The sequence below is a fragment of the Magnolia sinica genome, chromosome 11, assembly GCF_029962835.1.
Source record: "Magnolia sinica isolate HGM2019 chromosome 11, MsV1, whole genome shotgun sequence".
NCBI lineage: Eukaryota > Viridiplantae > Streptophyta > Magnoliopsida > Magnoliales > Magnoliaceae > Magnolia > Magnolia sinica.
Window position 1 is genome coordinate 53,334,758 of NC_080583.1, and position 16,673 is coordinate 53,351,430.

Genomic DNA, 16,673 nt, shown 5'->3' on the forward strand with positions numbered 1-16,673 from the left:
ACATGCTGCAATATGGAAATATTCAATTGAACACACTGAATGATAGGATGCTTGATTGGGGTGCAAAAGGGTTATGCAGGTCAATGAATGTTTTCGACCCAACCTGTCTAATTTTATTGGGTCTAAATATCAGCCCCAAAACAAACTATGTTGGTTGGATTCAACTCAATATAAGCTAGATCTGGTTGGGTCAGGATTGTTTTAGGTGAAATCTGGACCAAAGATGATCTGTATCTGGACATAGGTAAGGTCTAGATTAAGTTTTCCTAATTTTGAACCCCAATTTAATCTGGACACAGGAGGCTTTTGGATAGTGTGAGCAGCAATTTATGCATGTGTTTTGCATATGAATATGTACAAAAATTTTTGTGTAAAAAAGAATGCAGATTTTAATCAAATATAAATAGTGACCATCACGGTTACGATCCCGGCACTTTGGCAAACCTTTACCAGTGCTTCGAAATACAAAACAATTAGCTCAGCGGGGAGGCTAAATTCCATGGTTTCAAGTTGAATCTGAAACAATTTAAACCACGGATAGGGAGCAATCCTTCATTAAGCATGGCCATTTCAACTATATCAGACTGAAATATTGCAATTTAACTCAATTAAACATCCAAATGCAGCTTATACAAAGACAATAAACAAACCAGAGCTACTATAACAAATCGTAATTTCTGAGCCATAAATTATATTGGAACATTTGAACGGTTGAGATCTCACCATGACAATCTTCACTCGTTGGAACCTGCTGACGAAGTCGTCTTGGATCGTGAATTTTTTAATTCATTGCTTAGCCCCTGATACACGAAGACTCAGAGAAGATAACCATGGTCTGATTTTCCGACTGATTTTCAGCAAGAATCTGAAGTGATCTTGGTACCGGCAGCACATTCACCTCCAAAACACCCTCCAAGATTTGAACAATCTGCCCCATCGATAGCCCGTCATTCTCGTTGTCCTGAATGCACCAGCCTGCCACTCTGCAAGCTCGACCAAGCTCTTCCATGTTTGCATTTCCCTCCAATCTGTAATCCAACAAGCAATGGATTTCACTGCTCATGATTTTCCTCACAGCCCAAATAGGGAAAAACACCGTTTCCCCAACTTCCAAGTTCACAGAATTTCTCCTTCCTGACATGATCTCGAAAACCATCATCCCATAGCTGTAGACATCAGCTTTTGACGGGATTGCCACCCCTGAAATCCATTCAGGAGCAAGATAGCCTCTTGTTCCTCTCATGGTTGTTTAAACCCGGCTGAATTCCCGGCCCATGAGCTTTGGGCAGAACCCACCATCTAGAAGTATGTTTTCTGGCTTAATGTCGCAATGTATGATACAGTCTCAGCATTTATCATGGAGATAAGCTATTCCTCTTGCCGTCCCAATTGCTATCTTGTACCTCATCGGCCAATCCAGGGTGTTGGAAATCTCACCAAACAGATGAGAATCCAAAGACCCATTTGGCATGTAATCATAGACGAGCAGCCTTTTAGCCCTTTCCAAGCAAAAACCCACGAAGGCGGATGAGATTAACGTGATGGATCATCCCAATCGTGCTCGCCTCTGTTCGGAACTGCTTCTCTCCTTGCCGAAACCCTTCAAGCTTCTTCATCGCCACCATTGTTAGATCAGGCAGAGTCCCTTTGAAAACAGAACTGAAACCTCCGCAGCCCAATGTCTCTGAGAAATTCTTCGTTGCAATCTGCAGGCTTCCATAGCTAAATGCAATAAAAGAGCCCTGAACTGCCTCTGAACTAACTATATTCCGTAGCCTCTGCCACCTACAAATAAAAACAGAGCAATACCCAATCGAAGAACAGACCCTGCACCACACCTACAACAGCCAATGTACTGGTCCCCTTGCTACTGTCCGAAATCTTCAGTTCAGAGGCTGCAAGACGGAGATGTAGTGTCCGGCCTTCACTATTTCCATCAGACAGCTGATTCAGATTCAACAATTCTCCGTTCCACATCGAACACCTGCTCTCAAAAGCATAAGCACTGCAAGAACAGTCATTTAAGCAGGCCAACTCACACTCTCTGATGCTCCCAACCACCAAAGTTCGTGAGCCGTCCAGCAGCTTCAGTCAGGCAAGGCCCGAAACCCGTTTTTCTCACTATCAAATGAGCTGTTCTGCCCACACTCCAAATGGATTTTCCTCATACACCCACCCGACGAACTCTTCAAATTCCAGTCGTTCTGAGACTTGGGCTCAAAACCAGGCAAGCACGTACAGGATGAGCTCTTCTCGTTGCAGCTTCCGAAGGAACAGCAAAGAGCATAAACATCGCATTGAGATATTGGCTGCGCCCAGAACAGATTCCATTGAGAGGAGTATTCCAGACATGAAATCATCTTGATCTGACCAGAATCATCAATCACGAATCTGGAAAGAGAGGAAGCATTTTTCACGGAGTAATTGAAATACTTCCTCTGTTTGTCATTGGTGAAATTGAAACCGTAATTCCCCCGTTGGTCTTGAATGAAGTCGAAATCGTTCAATCTCATTTCAGGGACATTGCTGAAAATTGCCCCATCCCAATTTCCACTAGTCCAGTAGCTTTTAGTCCCATTCCACATCATAAAATACTGTGTGCTCGGGCGGGGTTGATCTCTAGAGAGAACAGCCCCGGGGCTGGATCTTCCGAGTTCTTCCATGAAGTAAGCCGTTGTTTTTCCCCGTTGCCTTGTTCAATCCCAGCCACCCTCCAGGCAGTCATGTATGAGTTGGGTGATCAAAGTTCTGCCAGTACATGACAGACGAATTGGACCTGTCTCTCAGAACGAAATTTCCAGTGTCGAGGAGGACTGCAACAGTCGCATTCAAGGGCTTAGATGTTAGATTGGTAGACCATATTGGAAAATTCGAGGGGCTGAAGAGGATCAGATTGCTATCTTCTGCTATTTTTAGGATTGAATTGGAGGTGTTTGGGAGGGGTTTTTCTCTGTTGGCTACCCAGACAACTGTTTGTTGTGGGACTCGTTTGTACCAGATGCCTATGTAGTATTTTTAGGAGTTGCCTGGTGTGAAGAAACCCAGTTCAAATGCCCCACCTTGGGAGGTTAGGTTATGAGGCCAACAAAGATGTTGAGTTGGGGTGATAGAATCTGAACTATTGGAGAGGTAGGCCTTGAGAGACAAGATGAAGAAGAGGAGGAGATAGAGAAATTGCACGCTGCTTCCGGTATCCATGCCTACTGAAACATGCATGGACTAGTCAGATATATGTAAGAAGGAGAAGTTATTGTGACTGAAACGCCCTCCTAAATTATGATAGGTGGGGCTCATGTTTGTGCACTATACATGGCTTTTAAATTAGGGTAATTTGCGAATGTACGACCCATTTATGGCCCATTTAGGAGACCAAGCCCACCTTATTTTCCCTCGCGAGAATACGCCCCAGCTGTACGGATGGGTTGCCAAAGGTCGAAAATGCCCCTGCTTGTTCCTTCAAGCGGATCAGCCGCTGCTCGAAGACGAGCGCTGACGCTCCTCGAACTCCGGGTTATACGAACGGTTCAAAAGAGATCAACGTGACATGGGCCCCACAGTTATGTATTTATTATATCCACAACGTTCATCCATATTTCGAGATCATTTCCGAGCATTATCCAAGCAAAGCAAATCATATCCAAAGAGCAACTGGACCACACCACAAAGAGCAGCAGAAAATTGATTTTCACCGTCGAAACTTTTGTAGGGCCCACCATAACATTTATTTTCCATCCAATCTATTCATAATGTCACAAAGGCCTGGATGAAGAGGAAAAACAAATTTTGTAATGATCCAAAACTTCTGGGACCCCTAAAAGGGTTTCAATGGTAGACGTTCAATCTTCCACTGCCTTTTACAGTGTGGTCCACTTGATAGCTAAATCTATCTTATTTTTCTTCCCAAGCATTAGTACGAGTTTGCCAAATAGATGGACGGTTTGGATATAACACATACCTCATAAAAGGACCCACAAAAGCAGTGGGGATTACAAATGGAAAAAAAAAATGCATGGTATCTATGGCTACGGGTTATAACAACTGCAGCCAAATGCTCTTTCAACATGTCTTCTACTATGCATCGAAGGTCTTTCGATATCTACTTCGATATATCGAATGTCTTTCGATTAATCAAAAAAGGTCCAAAACTGTCCAGCAACTTTGCATAAAAAATCCTGGAATTTTCAATTAATCGAAGTGTATTTGATATGTATCGAAGATATAGCTACAGATTATAGCCGTAGCCATAACTGCAATTCGTAAAAGTCTATGCAAATTTTTTTATTTTTTTATTTTTATTTTTTACATGGAGAACTTTATTCTACCTACAATTTTCTCTAATACATATTTATATAAATATGTATATATAAGCATATATAAAAAATTCTCTCTTTTTTTCATTTATTTCTCTATTCATTTAATAAGAATATCTTCTAAACCAAAATTAGTTACTTAATGTACCCTATATGATTTTGGGGTAGGAGAAGCTACTTTAGCCAACTAACCTAGTTATTTTCCAAGATTCCATCAGGTCGATGGTCGAAAATCCATTTCATTCACTTTGAGTTCAATTTCAATCAGTTCGTGGTCATTTCCATTCATTTCATTGTCAATTCCCTCCACTTCACGGACAATTCCATGCATTTCACGGTCATCCCAAGCTATTCTGTGTCAATTCATGGTCATTTCGAGGCATTTCACGGTCAATTCCCTTCACTTCACGGTCATTTGCATACATTTCACGGTCAATTCGAACCATAATCATTCCCATGCACTTCACGGTCATCCCAAACTATTCCGTGTTGATTCACGGTCGTTTCGAGGCATTTCGCGGTCAATTCCCTTCACTTCACGGTTAGTTACATGCAACTAACCCTGAAGTGAAGGGAATTGACCGCGAAATGCCTCGAAACGACCGTGAATCAACACGGAATTGTTTGGGATGACCGTGAAGTGCATGGGAATGATCATGGTTTAAAGTGAATTGACCGCGAAATGCATGCAAATGACCGTAAAGTGAAGGGAATTAACTGCGAAATGCCTCGAAACGACCGTGAATCAACATGGAATTGTTTGGGACGACCGTGAAGTGCAAGGCAATAATCATGGTTTGAAGCGAATTGACCGCGAAATGCATGCAACTGATCATGAAGTGAAGCGAATTGACCGCGAAATGTCTCGAAATGACCGTGAATCAACACGGAATTGTTTGGGATGACTGTGAAATGCATGGGAATGATCATGGTTTGAAGCAATTTGACCGCGAAATGCATGCAACTGACCGTGAAGTGAAGGGAATTGACCGCGAAATGCCTCGAAACAACCATGAATCAACACGAAATTGTTTGGGACAACCGTGAAGCATGGGAATGATCATGGTTTGAAGCGAATTGACCGCAAAATGCATGCAACTGACCGTGAAGTGAAGGGAATTGACCGCGAAATGCCTTGAAACGACCGTGAATCAACACGGAATTATTTTGGAGGACCGTGAAATGCATGGGAATGATCATGGTTTGAAGCGAATTGACCGCAAAATGCATGTAACTGACCGTGAAGTGAAGGGAATTGACCGCGAAATGCCTCGAAACAACCGTGAATCAACACGGAATTGTTTGGGACGACCGTGAAATGCATGGGAATGATCATGGTTTGAAGTGAATTGACCGCAAAATGCATGCAACTGACCGTGAAGTGAAGGGAATTGACCACGAAATGCCTCGAAACGACTGTGAATCAACACGGAATTGTTTGGGACGACCGTGAAATGCACGGGATGATCATGGTTTGAAGTGAATTGACCACAAAATGCATGCAACTGACCGTGAAGTGAAGGGAATTGACCGCGAAATGCCTCGAAATGACCGTGAATCAACACAGAATTGTTTGAGATGACCGTGAAATGCATGGAAATGATCATGGTTTGAAGTGAATTGACCGCAAAATGCATGCAACTGATCGTGAAGTGAGCGGAATTGACCGTGAAATGCCTCGAAATGACCGTGAATCAACACGGAATAGTTTGGGATGACCGTGAAATGCATGGGAATGATCATGAATTGAAGCGAATTGATCGCGAAATGCATGCAACTGACCGTGAAGTGAAAGGAATTGACCGCGAAATGCCTCGAAACGACCGTGAATCAACACGGAATTGTTTGGGACGACCGTGAAATGCATGGGAATGATTATGGTTTGAAGCGAATTGACCGCGAAATGCATGCAACTGACCGTGAAGTGAAGGGAATTGACCGCGAAATACCTCGAAACGACCGTGAATCAACACAGAATAGTTTGGGATGACCGTGAAATGCATGGAATGATCATGAATTGAAGCGAATTGACCGTGAAATGCATGCAAATGACCATGAAGTGAAGGGAATTGACCGTGAAATGCATGGAAATGACCGTGAATCAAAACAGAATCGCTGAGATTGACCATGAAATGCATGGAATTGATCGCGAAGTAAATGAAATGAATGAAATTGACGGCAAACTGATTGAAATTGACCGCGAAGTGAATGAAATGGATTTTCGACCATAGATCTAATGAAATCTTGAAAAATAACCAGGTTGGTTAAAGTAGCTTCTCCTACCCCAAAATCATATAGGGTATGTGAAGTAACTAATTTTGGTTTAGGAGATATTCTCGTTAAATTAATAAAGAAATAAATGAAAAAAAAAAAGAGAGAGAAATTTTTTTTATATGCTTATATATGCATATTTATATAAATATGTATTAGAGAAAATTGTAGGTAGAATAAATTTATCCATGTAAAAATATAAAAAAATAAAAAAATAAAAAAATTTTCATAAACCGGCACAGACTACAGTTATTGCTACGGTTATAATCCGTAGCTATTGGTCATATCACCTTCGATACATATCGAATACTCTTCGATATGAATCGAAAATTGTAGGATTTTTGAGGCAAACTCGCTGGACAGTTCTGGACCTTTTTCGATTAATCGAAAGACCTTCGATACATATAAAAGGACATATCGAAACGGTAGGGGCTACGGCTATGTCTACGGTTATAATCCGTAGCTATAGAAAACACTGTAGCCATAAGTTCCTGGCCTATTTATTTATTATTATTTTATTTTTTTACTATTGTAATCCCCATCGCTTTTTGTGGGTCCTATTATAAGGTATGTGTTATATCCAAACTGTCCATATATTCGACGAACTTGTATTAAGCCTTGAGGCGAAAAATAAGACAGATCTAGCTATCAAGTGGACCACACTGTAAAAGGATGTGGAGGATTGAACGTCTACCATTGAAACCCTTTCAGGGGTCACAGAAGTTTTGGATCATTATGAAAAAAAATTTTCCCTCTTCATCCAGGCTTTTGTGACCTCATAAATAGATTGGATGGAAAATAAATGTAATGGTGGGCCCTACAAAATTTTTAACGGTGAAAATCAATTTTCCCGTTGCTCTTGGTGGTGTGGTCCAGTTGATCTTTGGATATGATTTTTTTTTTGATAATGCTCCCAAATGATCTCGAAATATGGATGAACGTTGTGGATATAATAAATACGTAACTGTGGGGCCCATGTAACTTTGATATCTTTTGAACCGTTCGTACAATTCGGAGTTCGAGGAGTGTCAGCCTCGTCTTTGAGCACCACCTATCCTCTTGAAGGAACAAGCAGGGGCATTTTCGACCTTTGGCAAGCCATCCGTACACCTGGGGCGTATTCTCGCAAGGGAAAATAAGGCGGGCTTGGTCTCGTAAATAGGGCCATAAATGGGTCGTACAGTCGCAAATTTCCCTTTAAATTGTGATAGGTATCCACACCATTCACGTGGTTTTGTCTGCATTTTTAATGAACATTTGATTAAAAAATCTTCAATTTGAAAATCTTCAAAGTGAAAAAATTATTCCTTTTATTAATGACTGCTTACAAGAGAAAGTTAGCAACGGTCAACATTCATAAGAGAAATTCCTTAATAAATAGGACACTGCAATCAAAAATATTTTCTTTAGTTATCCATCCTCATGTGTTTCAGCACACCTATGGTTAGATTACCCAAAAAGACCCCATTCACCAAAAGGGAAGCTCGTGTGTACACAGCCAAAATGTTAGCGGAAACGGATTGGCCACTCCTCCGCCACCGTCTCTGTGGCTGATGGTCGGTGCTTTTTGGGCCCCACCATGATGTATGTGTTTCATCCATTCTGTTCATCCATTTTTATAGATCGTTTTATGGCTTAATCCCAAAAATGAGAGGGAAATAAATCTCAAGTACACCACACCACATGAAAACAATAGTGATCAGATGTTCACCATTAAAATCCCCCTAAGACCCAATATACTGTTTATTTGACATCCAATCTGTTGAGTAAGTCATACAGGCCCAGATGAAGATAAAAACAAAGATCAACTTGATCCAAAACTTTTATGGCCCCCAAAATGTTTCTAATGGTCAACCCTCATTCAACACTGTTTCTGTAACGTGGTCCAATTAAGATTTGCATATACCTCATTTTTGGAATTATACATAAAATAATATGTAAAAATAGATGAATGGCATGGATGAAACACATACATCATGGTAGGGCTCACATAGCACCGACCACCAGCCATTGGCCGGTGTCAGGGGGAGTAGCCAATCCGTTTCCAATGTTTGCAACATTACCGTAGATTTTCTCATACGTAAGCCGGTGTAGCGGAAGCCGAATAATTTGCTTGTCACCTGGAACTGAACTCGAACTCAAACTCAAAAACTTGTCTCAAAATTTTAAACTCGATCTCAGCTCGAACTGGCCGAAACTGCTAACTGAGCTAAGACAAGCTGGATGAATGACTCGGTCACCGAAATAAGTCAAACTCGTGATGGGGTAGCAACTGATCGAGTTGAACTGAGTTGAGCTGCTCAACTCAGTGTCCAGCTCCACTTGCCTCTGAGGCCATAAATGTCTTTGAAAAATCCACCCTATTTATCTGTTTTACAAGATCATAATATGAAAGGATTCTAAAAAATGAGGCAAATCCAAAACTCAAGTGGGCCACACCAACGAAACAGTATGAACAGAAATGTTGACGTTGTAGCCTTCCTGGAGCCAACAATGATATTTATATACCATCCAAACCATTCATAAGATTATTACAACTCAGATAAAGTGTAAAAAAAAAATATCATTCTGATACAAAACTTCTGGCACCCTTAGGCATTCACTCCCCACTGTTTGGTACACTATTGGCCACATAAGCTTTGGATCTTCTTGATGTTTTAGAATCCTACCATAGTAGTCTTTCAAAGTGGATGGATGGAGTGGATTTTTTTCACGAACATTCTTGTACAATCCAAGCATATGAATATATTTGTCACGAGCAATCCTCTCTTGGTGGTAGGGGTGTACATGAACCGAGCTAGCTTAGTTGGCTTGCTCGACTCAACTTGAAAAAGCTTGACTTGACTCAGTTCGAAGCTGAGTTCGAACTGAGAAGAGTTGATTTTTGGAGCTTGAAAACGAGTTCGAGCTTGCCCCAGCTCGACTCAACTTGGATCGAATCTACCTCGAACTTGGCTCGACTCGGTGCAGGGTTATATATACCCGTCAATGCCTCGTCTTTTCAAAAGAGCATCGACAGGGCTGCTCCCACCGGCCATTTTATCAAGCTCCATCTCGTCCATTCCCTTGTTCTGAGGCTGACTTACCTCCCCTGTCATGCTCCCAGGTTTCTGGAAAGCCGTCACCATGCTCCAGATCCCAGTAGAGTGACTCATTGAAGAACACCGCCCAGACTGCATCGTCACCGACATGTGCTTGCCATGGACAGTCGACATTGCTCGCAAGCACGACATAGTGAGGCTTGGTTTTAGTGCAAGCAGCTTCTTCTCCATTGTTATTTGGAACTGCATAAGACGTTACAGGCCCCATGATTATGTTGATAGTGACTTGGAGAATTTTGTTGTGACTGGTCTCCCACATTGAATAGAGATGACAAGGTCTCAATTGCCTGACTTCTTAAGAGTCCAAAGCGGTTTCACGGACTTCATAGATCGTATTCACAAAGCTAACGACATGAGCTATGGCATCGTGGTGGCGAACTCGGCTCAAATTGGCCCGAGCTACTGGCCAAACCGAGTCAAGCTGGCCAGTTAAGCTCGAGGACCGAGGTGAGCCGAGTTCAAGCTGAGGTCAGCTAGTTATGTACACCCCTACTTGGTGGAGAGCGGGCAGTCAAAGAAGTGGATTGTGTCCAGGGTCACATGTTATCCGCTCTTGGTGGAGAGTGGCAGCCAACAGCGTGAAGCTGAAGCTGATTGGTGAATGCTGGTGACTGGAGCACAGAGATATTTCTCTGCCTGGGCCTGTGTGGGTCCCCCAAGGGATGTTCTTGACAAATCTACTCTGTACATTTATTTTTAATGGCTACAATAGTGACGCCATATCACACAAAACTGTGGAGGTTGAACGGCTGCAGTTGCCAGAAATTTTGTATTAGGATGATATTTGTGTCTATAATTTATTTGATGGTAATAACCCTAGGAATGGTTTATATGGCGTATAAACATAATGGTCACCTTCAAGAAGGTTTCCATGGTGGACGCTTTTGTTCCAACTGTTTCGTTTGGGATGGCGCACCTGCGTTTTGGATCTGCTGGGTTTTAGGTTACCATCCTATCGTGGTAATTAAAAACAGATGGACGGAGTAGATTTGTCAAAGACATCTCCACGGCCCACACAGCACTGAGGACAGGTATATCTCTCTATCCAGGGTCACCGGCAATCCGCTTCCCTCATGGACGCCCTTCGGAGGACTATTATACGGTAGGAAATGCCGGTGTTTTCGTTTTATTGGTGGATTTTCAGTTCAGATTAGTGAAACCACTGATTAGTTAATCCAGGCCACTGAAAGCTTGAGAATAACATTGGTTTGAGTATCATGTAACGAAATTCTCAATAAAACAATCTGAACCATTCAAAACGTGGCACAAATAGCAACCGTCAATATTTACTGAAAATGTATCCCAGTTTTGGAGGTTTCAATTCTTTCATGAGCAGAAAATTTCGGAAATGTTCCATCCACATTGTTCCACATAAAAACATCGGTGTAGATTATTTAACCATGGCCTCAGTTGTAAGATTAAGAAAAGTTATGCATATAGAAAAATAAGCCGTTAGGCATCACATAAATTTTCATTTAAGGAACGATAGGACGCCGATTGCATGGCAATTTCTGCACCACGTAGCTAAAGCAGGGTGACAGTGACCTCATTTAACCTGATGATAAGGTCCTGAATTGAAGGTTCCGTTTTACTTTTTACTTTTTACCAACACCCACACACCACCCACGCTACATGGACATTCGATCCCCGGTGTTATTGTAACAAGAGTATCCACTACGCGCGTGGATTAGTTACTTTCAGGTTAAGTAGCGAGACTCGCTAACGAAGTGACGTCACCAAGTTCCATCGGCATCACAATGATGTATGTTTTGTATAGATGCCTTCCATCCATTTGGAGAGATTATTTGGGAGCAATATCTAGAGGATGAAATAAAACAAAAGTTTCAGTGGACCCCGCACAGGAAAAAGTGGGGACAGTGACGCTCACCATTAAAAACTTCTAAAAGCCATGGAAGTTTTAAATCAAGCAGGTATTTGTCTTTTCCTTTTTTTCATATCTTTTTAACTTTTGAATAGGTTGAATTTCAAATAAACATTATGGCGGGCCTTAGGATAGTTTCATCGGTGGGAATCACTCTCCCCACTTTTTTTTGTGGTGGGGTCTACTACAGATTTTTATCTGCTTATTTTTTGAATAATACCTTAAAATGATATCTCAAAATGGATGAATGGTGTGGATACAACACATACATTATAGTAGAGCCCACAAAACTTGATGATGTCAGGGGACTTGCTACTCAACTTGTCAGTACCTAATCTGCCTCCATCTGCGACTGTGCTATGGAGCCCGCCCCAACGGACAACATAACTATAGATTACTGTTTTTTTGCCCCTCATGGTGTGGTTTACCTGAGCTTCATACGTGCTATAATTTTGAGCTCATTTTCTAAAAGGAGGGGACAAAAGGCTGCCATTCAAGCCTCACTTTTACCGATGGTATAGTTTACTTGGTTTTTGGAAATCCTTTAATGTGGCTCATTTTCTAAAATAAGCTAGCAAAATAGACGGACGGTTGGGAGAAAACATATATATCATGGTAGGCTCCACTGATATTCCATATGCTACTATAGCGTGGTGAGCTCCTTATTGCACAATCGGCGTCACAGGTCATGCTTGAGTGGTATAAATTCATACACCATGGTAGGCCCATGGAGTCCGGTCGCCACGTAGCTGTATGGCATTTGGATCACCATGCAGTCTAAGTCCAAGATGGGCCAGACGCATGTGTTAATTGGGTGCCATTTAGAAAGCGGTGATGACTTTTCAAACGTGCACGTGGATTACTTGCACATCATTAAAGACCTTCAAAATCCCTGACTTCAGGTTACGCCCCTGGTTTGAATCGGATTAGCCTCTATAACCGGTATGGTTGTAGAGCCATCTATGATTGCGGCAGGGGCAAAGAGATCAAAGTATGTGCCTTTATATTTCAGAAAATTTGGCATCTCCCTGCAGCCACTTCAGGCAAGTTCATTGAAATTTAAGAGGAATGCAGTAGATTCATCCAGTCTTTGTTGACGATGAAATTGTTTGGAGCATATATTTTGCTTATGCCGTGGTGGTCTTTGTTGTTGATTTCTTAAATCTGTAAACAATAGGATCTTTTGATGCCATCGAGTAGTGGTCAATGCCATAGATAGGTACACGATATCATCAGAAAAATCTAAAAAATTCATGTTCTACTGCTGGAACATGTTGGTGTTTTTCTTGATTTCATGGAAAGTGTTTTGATGCCATCAAAGTCCCATCAAAAGTGCCATCGAGCACACGGGCAGAATTGCGTAAGTGTGGAATTTGTTTCCTCATCTGATTGTAATACTATATATATCGGGTGTAATCGGGATTTGGGAGAGAGAAGAAGAGTTAAGGCTTTCTAAATTCATTTCTAAAGGTTTCAAGGGCATAACTTGGGCTTGTGGAGTAGATTTGAGGTTTGATTGAATCAGTAATATCTCTCTTGTAATTTTCGCTTTCATAGTGCATTATTCATCGCTTTGTTCCGTGGTTTTTTCTCGAAAGGGTTTTTCCACGTAAAATTTGGATTATTTATATTTGGACTTGGTTGTGCGATTGGTATTATCTTTGCTTAATTCATTTCTAGGTGCTTCCACGTAAAATTTAGATTGTTTATGTGCATTCTGATGTATGGGGGCCGACGCCTGTGGTTTCGGGTGGAGGGTCAACATAGTTTGTTATATGAATTGATGATTATTATAGGAAAGTATGAGTTTATTTTATTAAAAATAAATCCGAAGTTTTCACCAACTTCAAGCAATGGAAGGTGATGATGAAAAAATAGACAGGACGAAAGGTAAAAGTGTTGACGATAAATAATGGTGGAGAATTCACTTTTAGAGAATTCAATATATACTGCAAATACGAAGGGATCATGAAGCACAACACAGTGTGCTATACATAAGAGCAGAACGGTGTGACTGAGAGGATGAATCAGACTCTCTTGGAGAGGGCCCAATGCATGATCAATAATACTGGGTTGGGTAAGAAACTGTAGACTGTGGTCATTAATACCGCTTATTACTCGGTAAATCAGTCTCCTTCTATGATCATTGAATGTAAAATTCCAAAAATAAGTGTAGAGTGGTCATCAGGTAGACTACTCAGGATTGTGTGTATTTGGTTGTGATGCTCACTCTCATATACTCTCAGTTGAGAGATATAAGCCAGACAAAAGAATTAAAAAAGTATATCTTTGTTGGATATGGTGGTGGTGTGAAAGGGTACAAGCCGTATGACTGGGTCACACAGAAAATAATCCTTAATTGTGATGTCAAATTCGACGAAGGATTCTTATTCTGTAAGGATGAATGCAAGGAAGTGAAAAAGCTGATTGTGGACGTTCAGGTAGATAGAGATGAGACACAAACTGATACAAAGATGCTTGTAGAGGTACAAGAGAGGGTGGAGCAGCCACTTGTGAGAATAAAGTCGCCTCGAGATCGCAAGTTACCGACAAGATATAAGGATGACTCAAATGTTATATTTTTCCTCATTATAGATGAGGGGGATCCGTCTACTCTTCAAGAGAATCTTGATAAATCAAATGTTAAAAAGTGGATAACAGCGATAGATGATGAGATGAAGTCCTTGTACAAGAATTAAATGTGGGAGCTAGTGGAGCTTTCCATCGACCAAAAAGTAGTCGAGTATAAATGGATCTTCAAGAAGAAATATGATAGGTACAAGGCAAGGTTGGAAGCAAAAGTATGTACTGTAAGACCCGTATTCTAGCCTATACTGTTCCGACGACTCCCGCGATCCTTCTCGCCGAATTCCGGCAGCCTGCGACGTATAATCGATGTTTGTGCACGATCCTAAGTCGTATCCCGTAAATTTGAGTCGGCTTAATCCGAGACTTGTATCATTGCAACCACACCGTCGCCGCGGTTCCAATGCTGTGTCTTGCACACCGATGCGATACCCTGGTAGGAAGATATGGGCCGGCGTTTATTTAGAAAAAACGCCGCGCTTTTGCGATCCTACGAGAATCTCTACAACATGTCCCATCAATCAATCAATCCTCCATCAATCAATCACATCATATCATGTCAAGTACAAGAGTAACTCATGCTTCCTTTCTCCACAAGTCAAGCAAACCCCAAAGTCAACCAATCACTCACCTCACATCCATCACTCTCTCTCCTTACATCTCATCTCTCCCTCTCTTTTCCTTCACATTTTCCAAGCAAAAATCCAAGCAAGAGAGTGGACATCCATGGTTTTCCAAAAGAGGAAGTGCATGTGTGTGGCCCACCTTCCCATTCCAAACCCATCATCCTAACCATTCAAACCTCATCTTCCACCATCAAAGTGAGGCACAAGGAGGTTGGCTTTCCAACGGATCAAGAAGATCAAATGGTGGGTACTTCTATAGGCTAGTTTTCATGTTTTTACGATGGGCCAAGTGAGGCCTACCGATCGATGGTATGGATCTCACTTTGGACCCTAAGAGGTGGCCGATGGCCCACCTTGATTATCAATATCATTCCATGATGGGGCTATTCTCTATCATGATTTTTACTTTCTAGTTTGAAAAGGGGTCATCTAGACCCTCTATTTCGGTGGAGAAAGGATCTCCACCGTTGATTTGGATCGGCGGGCCCATATGAAATGAGACCTACTTGATGTATGCTTTAAATTATGGAAGGGAGGGCCCATAGTGCCGGGGCCAGTCCATCACTCGATCTCTCTCTCTCTCTCTCTCTTTCTTTCTCTCTCCTCCTCTCTTTTTCCTTTTGTTGAGTATGATGATGTGGCCATGTGGCCCACTTGGATGGACCCACCTTGATGTTTGTCTTATCCGCACCATCCAACCATTTTGTGGCCCACCTGAGAAGGGCCCACCCCTCCTTAGCACATCTACATGTGGGACCACCTTGAACTTGTGTTGTATGCAAACCGTCTAGCGTCTAGAGAAGCTGGACGTTGCTGCACCGTGAAATGTGAACTCGGTGTGGTGTGTGGACGGCCAGACAAAACAAAAATATAATATAAATATTAGCTTGGTTTAAGCTTTTAGAGTGAGCTGTCCATGTAGGCCCCACCTTGATGTATGTGTTTAATCAACACTGTCCATGCCATTCTCCAAGTCTTTTTAGGCGTTGAGATGAAAAATGAAGCTGATCTGAATTTCTGATCGGCCATAGCATGGCAAATGATGTTTTATACTGTTGAAATCCACCTGTCTTTTCCACGCATCAAAACACATTGAATATTGGACTCATTGGGTTGGTCCCAAACTGTAGAATCCAATGGCCAAGGTGGATCCCACTGATGCGGGTCCAACATATGAAAAACCTTGGAAATTCATGTTTCTTTGAAAAAATAAATAGTTAAGCAGCAGACGCAGCGTCTGCTGCTGCTGACAAGAAAGGATGCCCAACAACGTCCTAGGCGCTGGAAACAGGGGTGCCATGCGTGGGCCCCATCGTGATGTGCATTGAATATCCACACCGTCCATTAGGTAGCCCCCTTGGGTACAGTGGGTCACCCCCAAAAATAAGCCTCATCCGGAACTCAGGTGGCCCACACAGCAGGAAACAGTGGTGATTGACAACTGCCATTGAAACTCCTTTCTGGATCACAGAAGTTTTGGAACATTATGAAATTTACTTTTCCTATTAGTCTGGGCCCGCGTAACCTTATCAACGGTTTGGATGGAAAGTAAACGCTATGGTGGGCCCCACATGGGACCCAAGGATGTATGTTTTACACACACCGTCCACGGATGGTGGAACCACTGTGGTGTATGTGTTTTTCCCACGCCGTCCACACCATTGGACGGTGGGACCATTACGAAGTATGTGTTTTATCTGTGCACGCCCACCCCTGCACGTGCACGTGTGCTGCGTCCGTGCAGCGTGGGACCCACGTGATGTATTCATTTATATATGCTGTCCACTGTGTGGACGGTGGAACCCACCAAGCATGTGTTTTATAAATGTCGTCCAGACACTTGCTGGACGGCCAGTATAGGCCCCACCATGTGGGTTACATCCACACCGTCCATCCA

General features: G+C 42.2%; 1 protein-coding gene and 1 pseudogene across 1 annotated transcript; both read right to left on the bottom strand.

The window, feature by feature from the left end:
* Positions 1–793: 793 nt before the first annotated feature.
* LOC131218110 (G-type lectin S-receptor-like serine/threonine-protein kinase At2g19130) lies at positions 794–1,278 on the bottom strand. The gene has a single exon (XM_058212792.1). The coding sequence runs from the start codon at positions 1,241–1,243 to the stop codon at positions 794–796; it is 450 nt and encodes a 149-aa protein (XP_058068775.1). The 5' UTR covers positions 1,244–1,278.
* Positions 1,279–1,285: 7 nt separating this feature from the next.
* LOC131218374 (G-type lectin S-receptor-like serine/threonine-protein kinase At2g19130) lies at positions 1,286–3,251 on the bottom strand (annotated as a pseudogene).
* Positions 3,252–16,673: the final 13,422 nt, after the last annotated feature.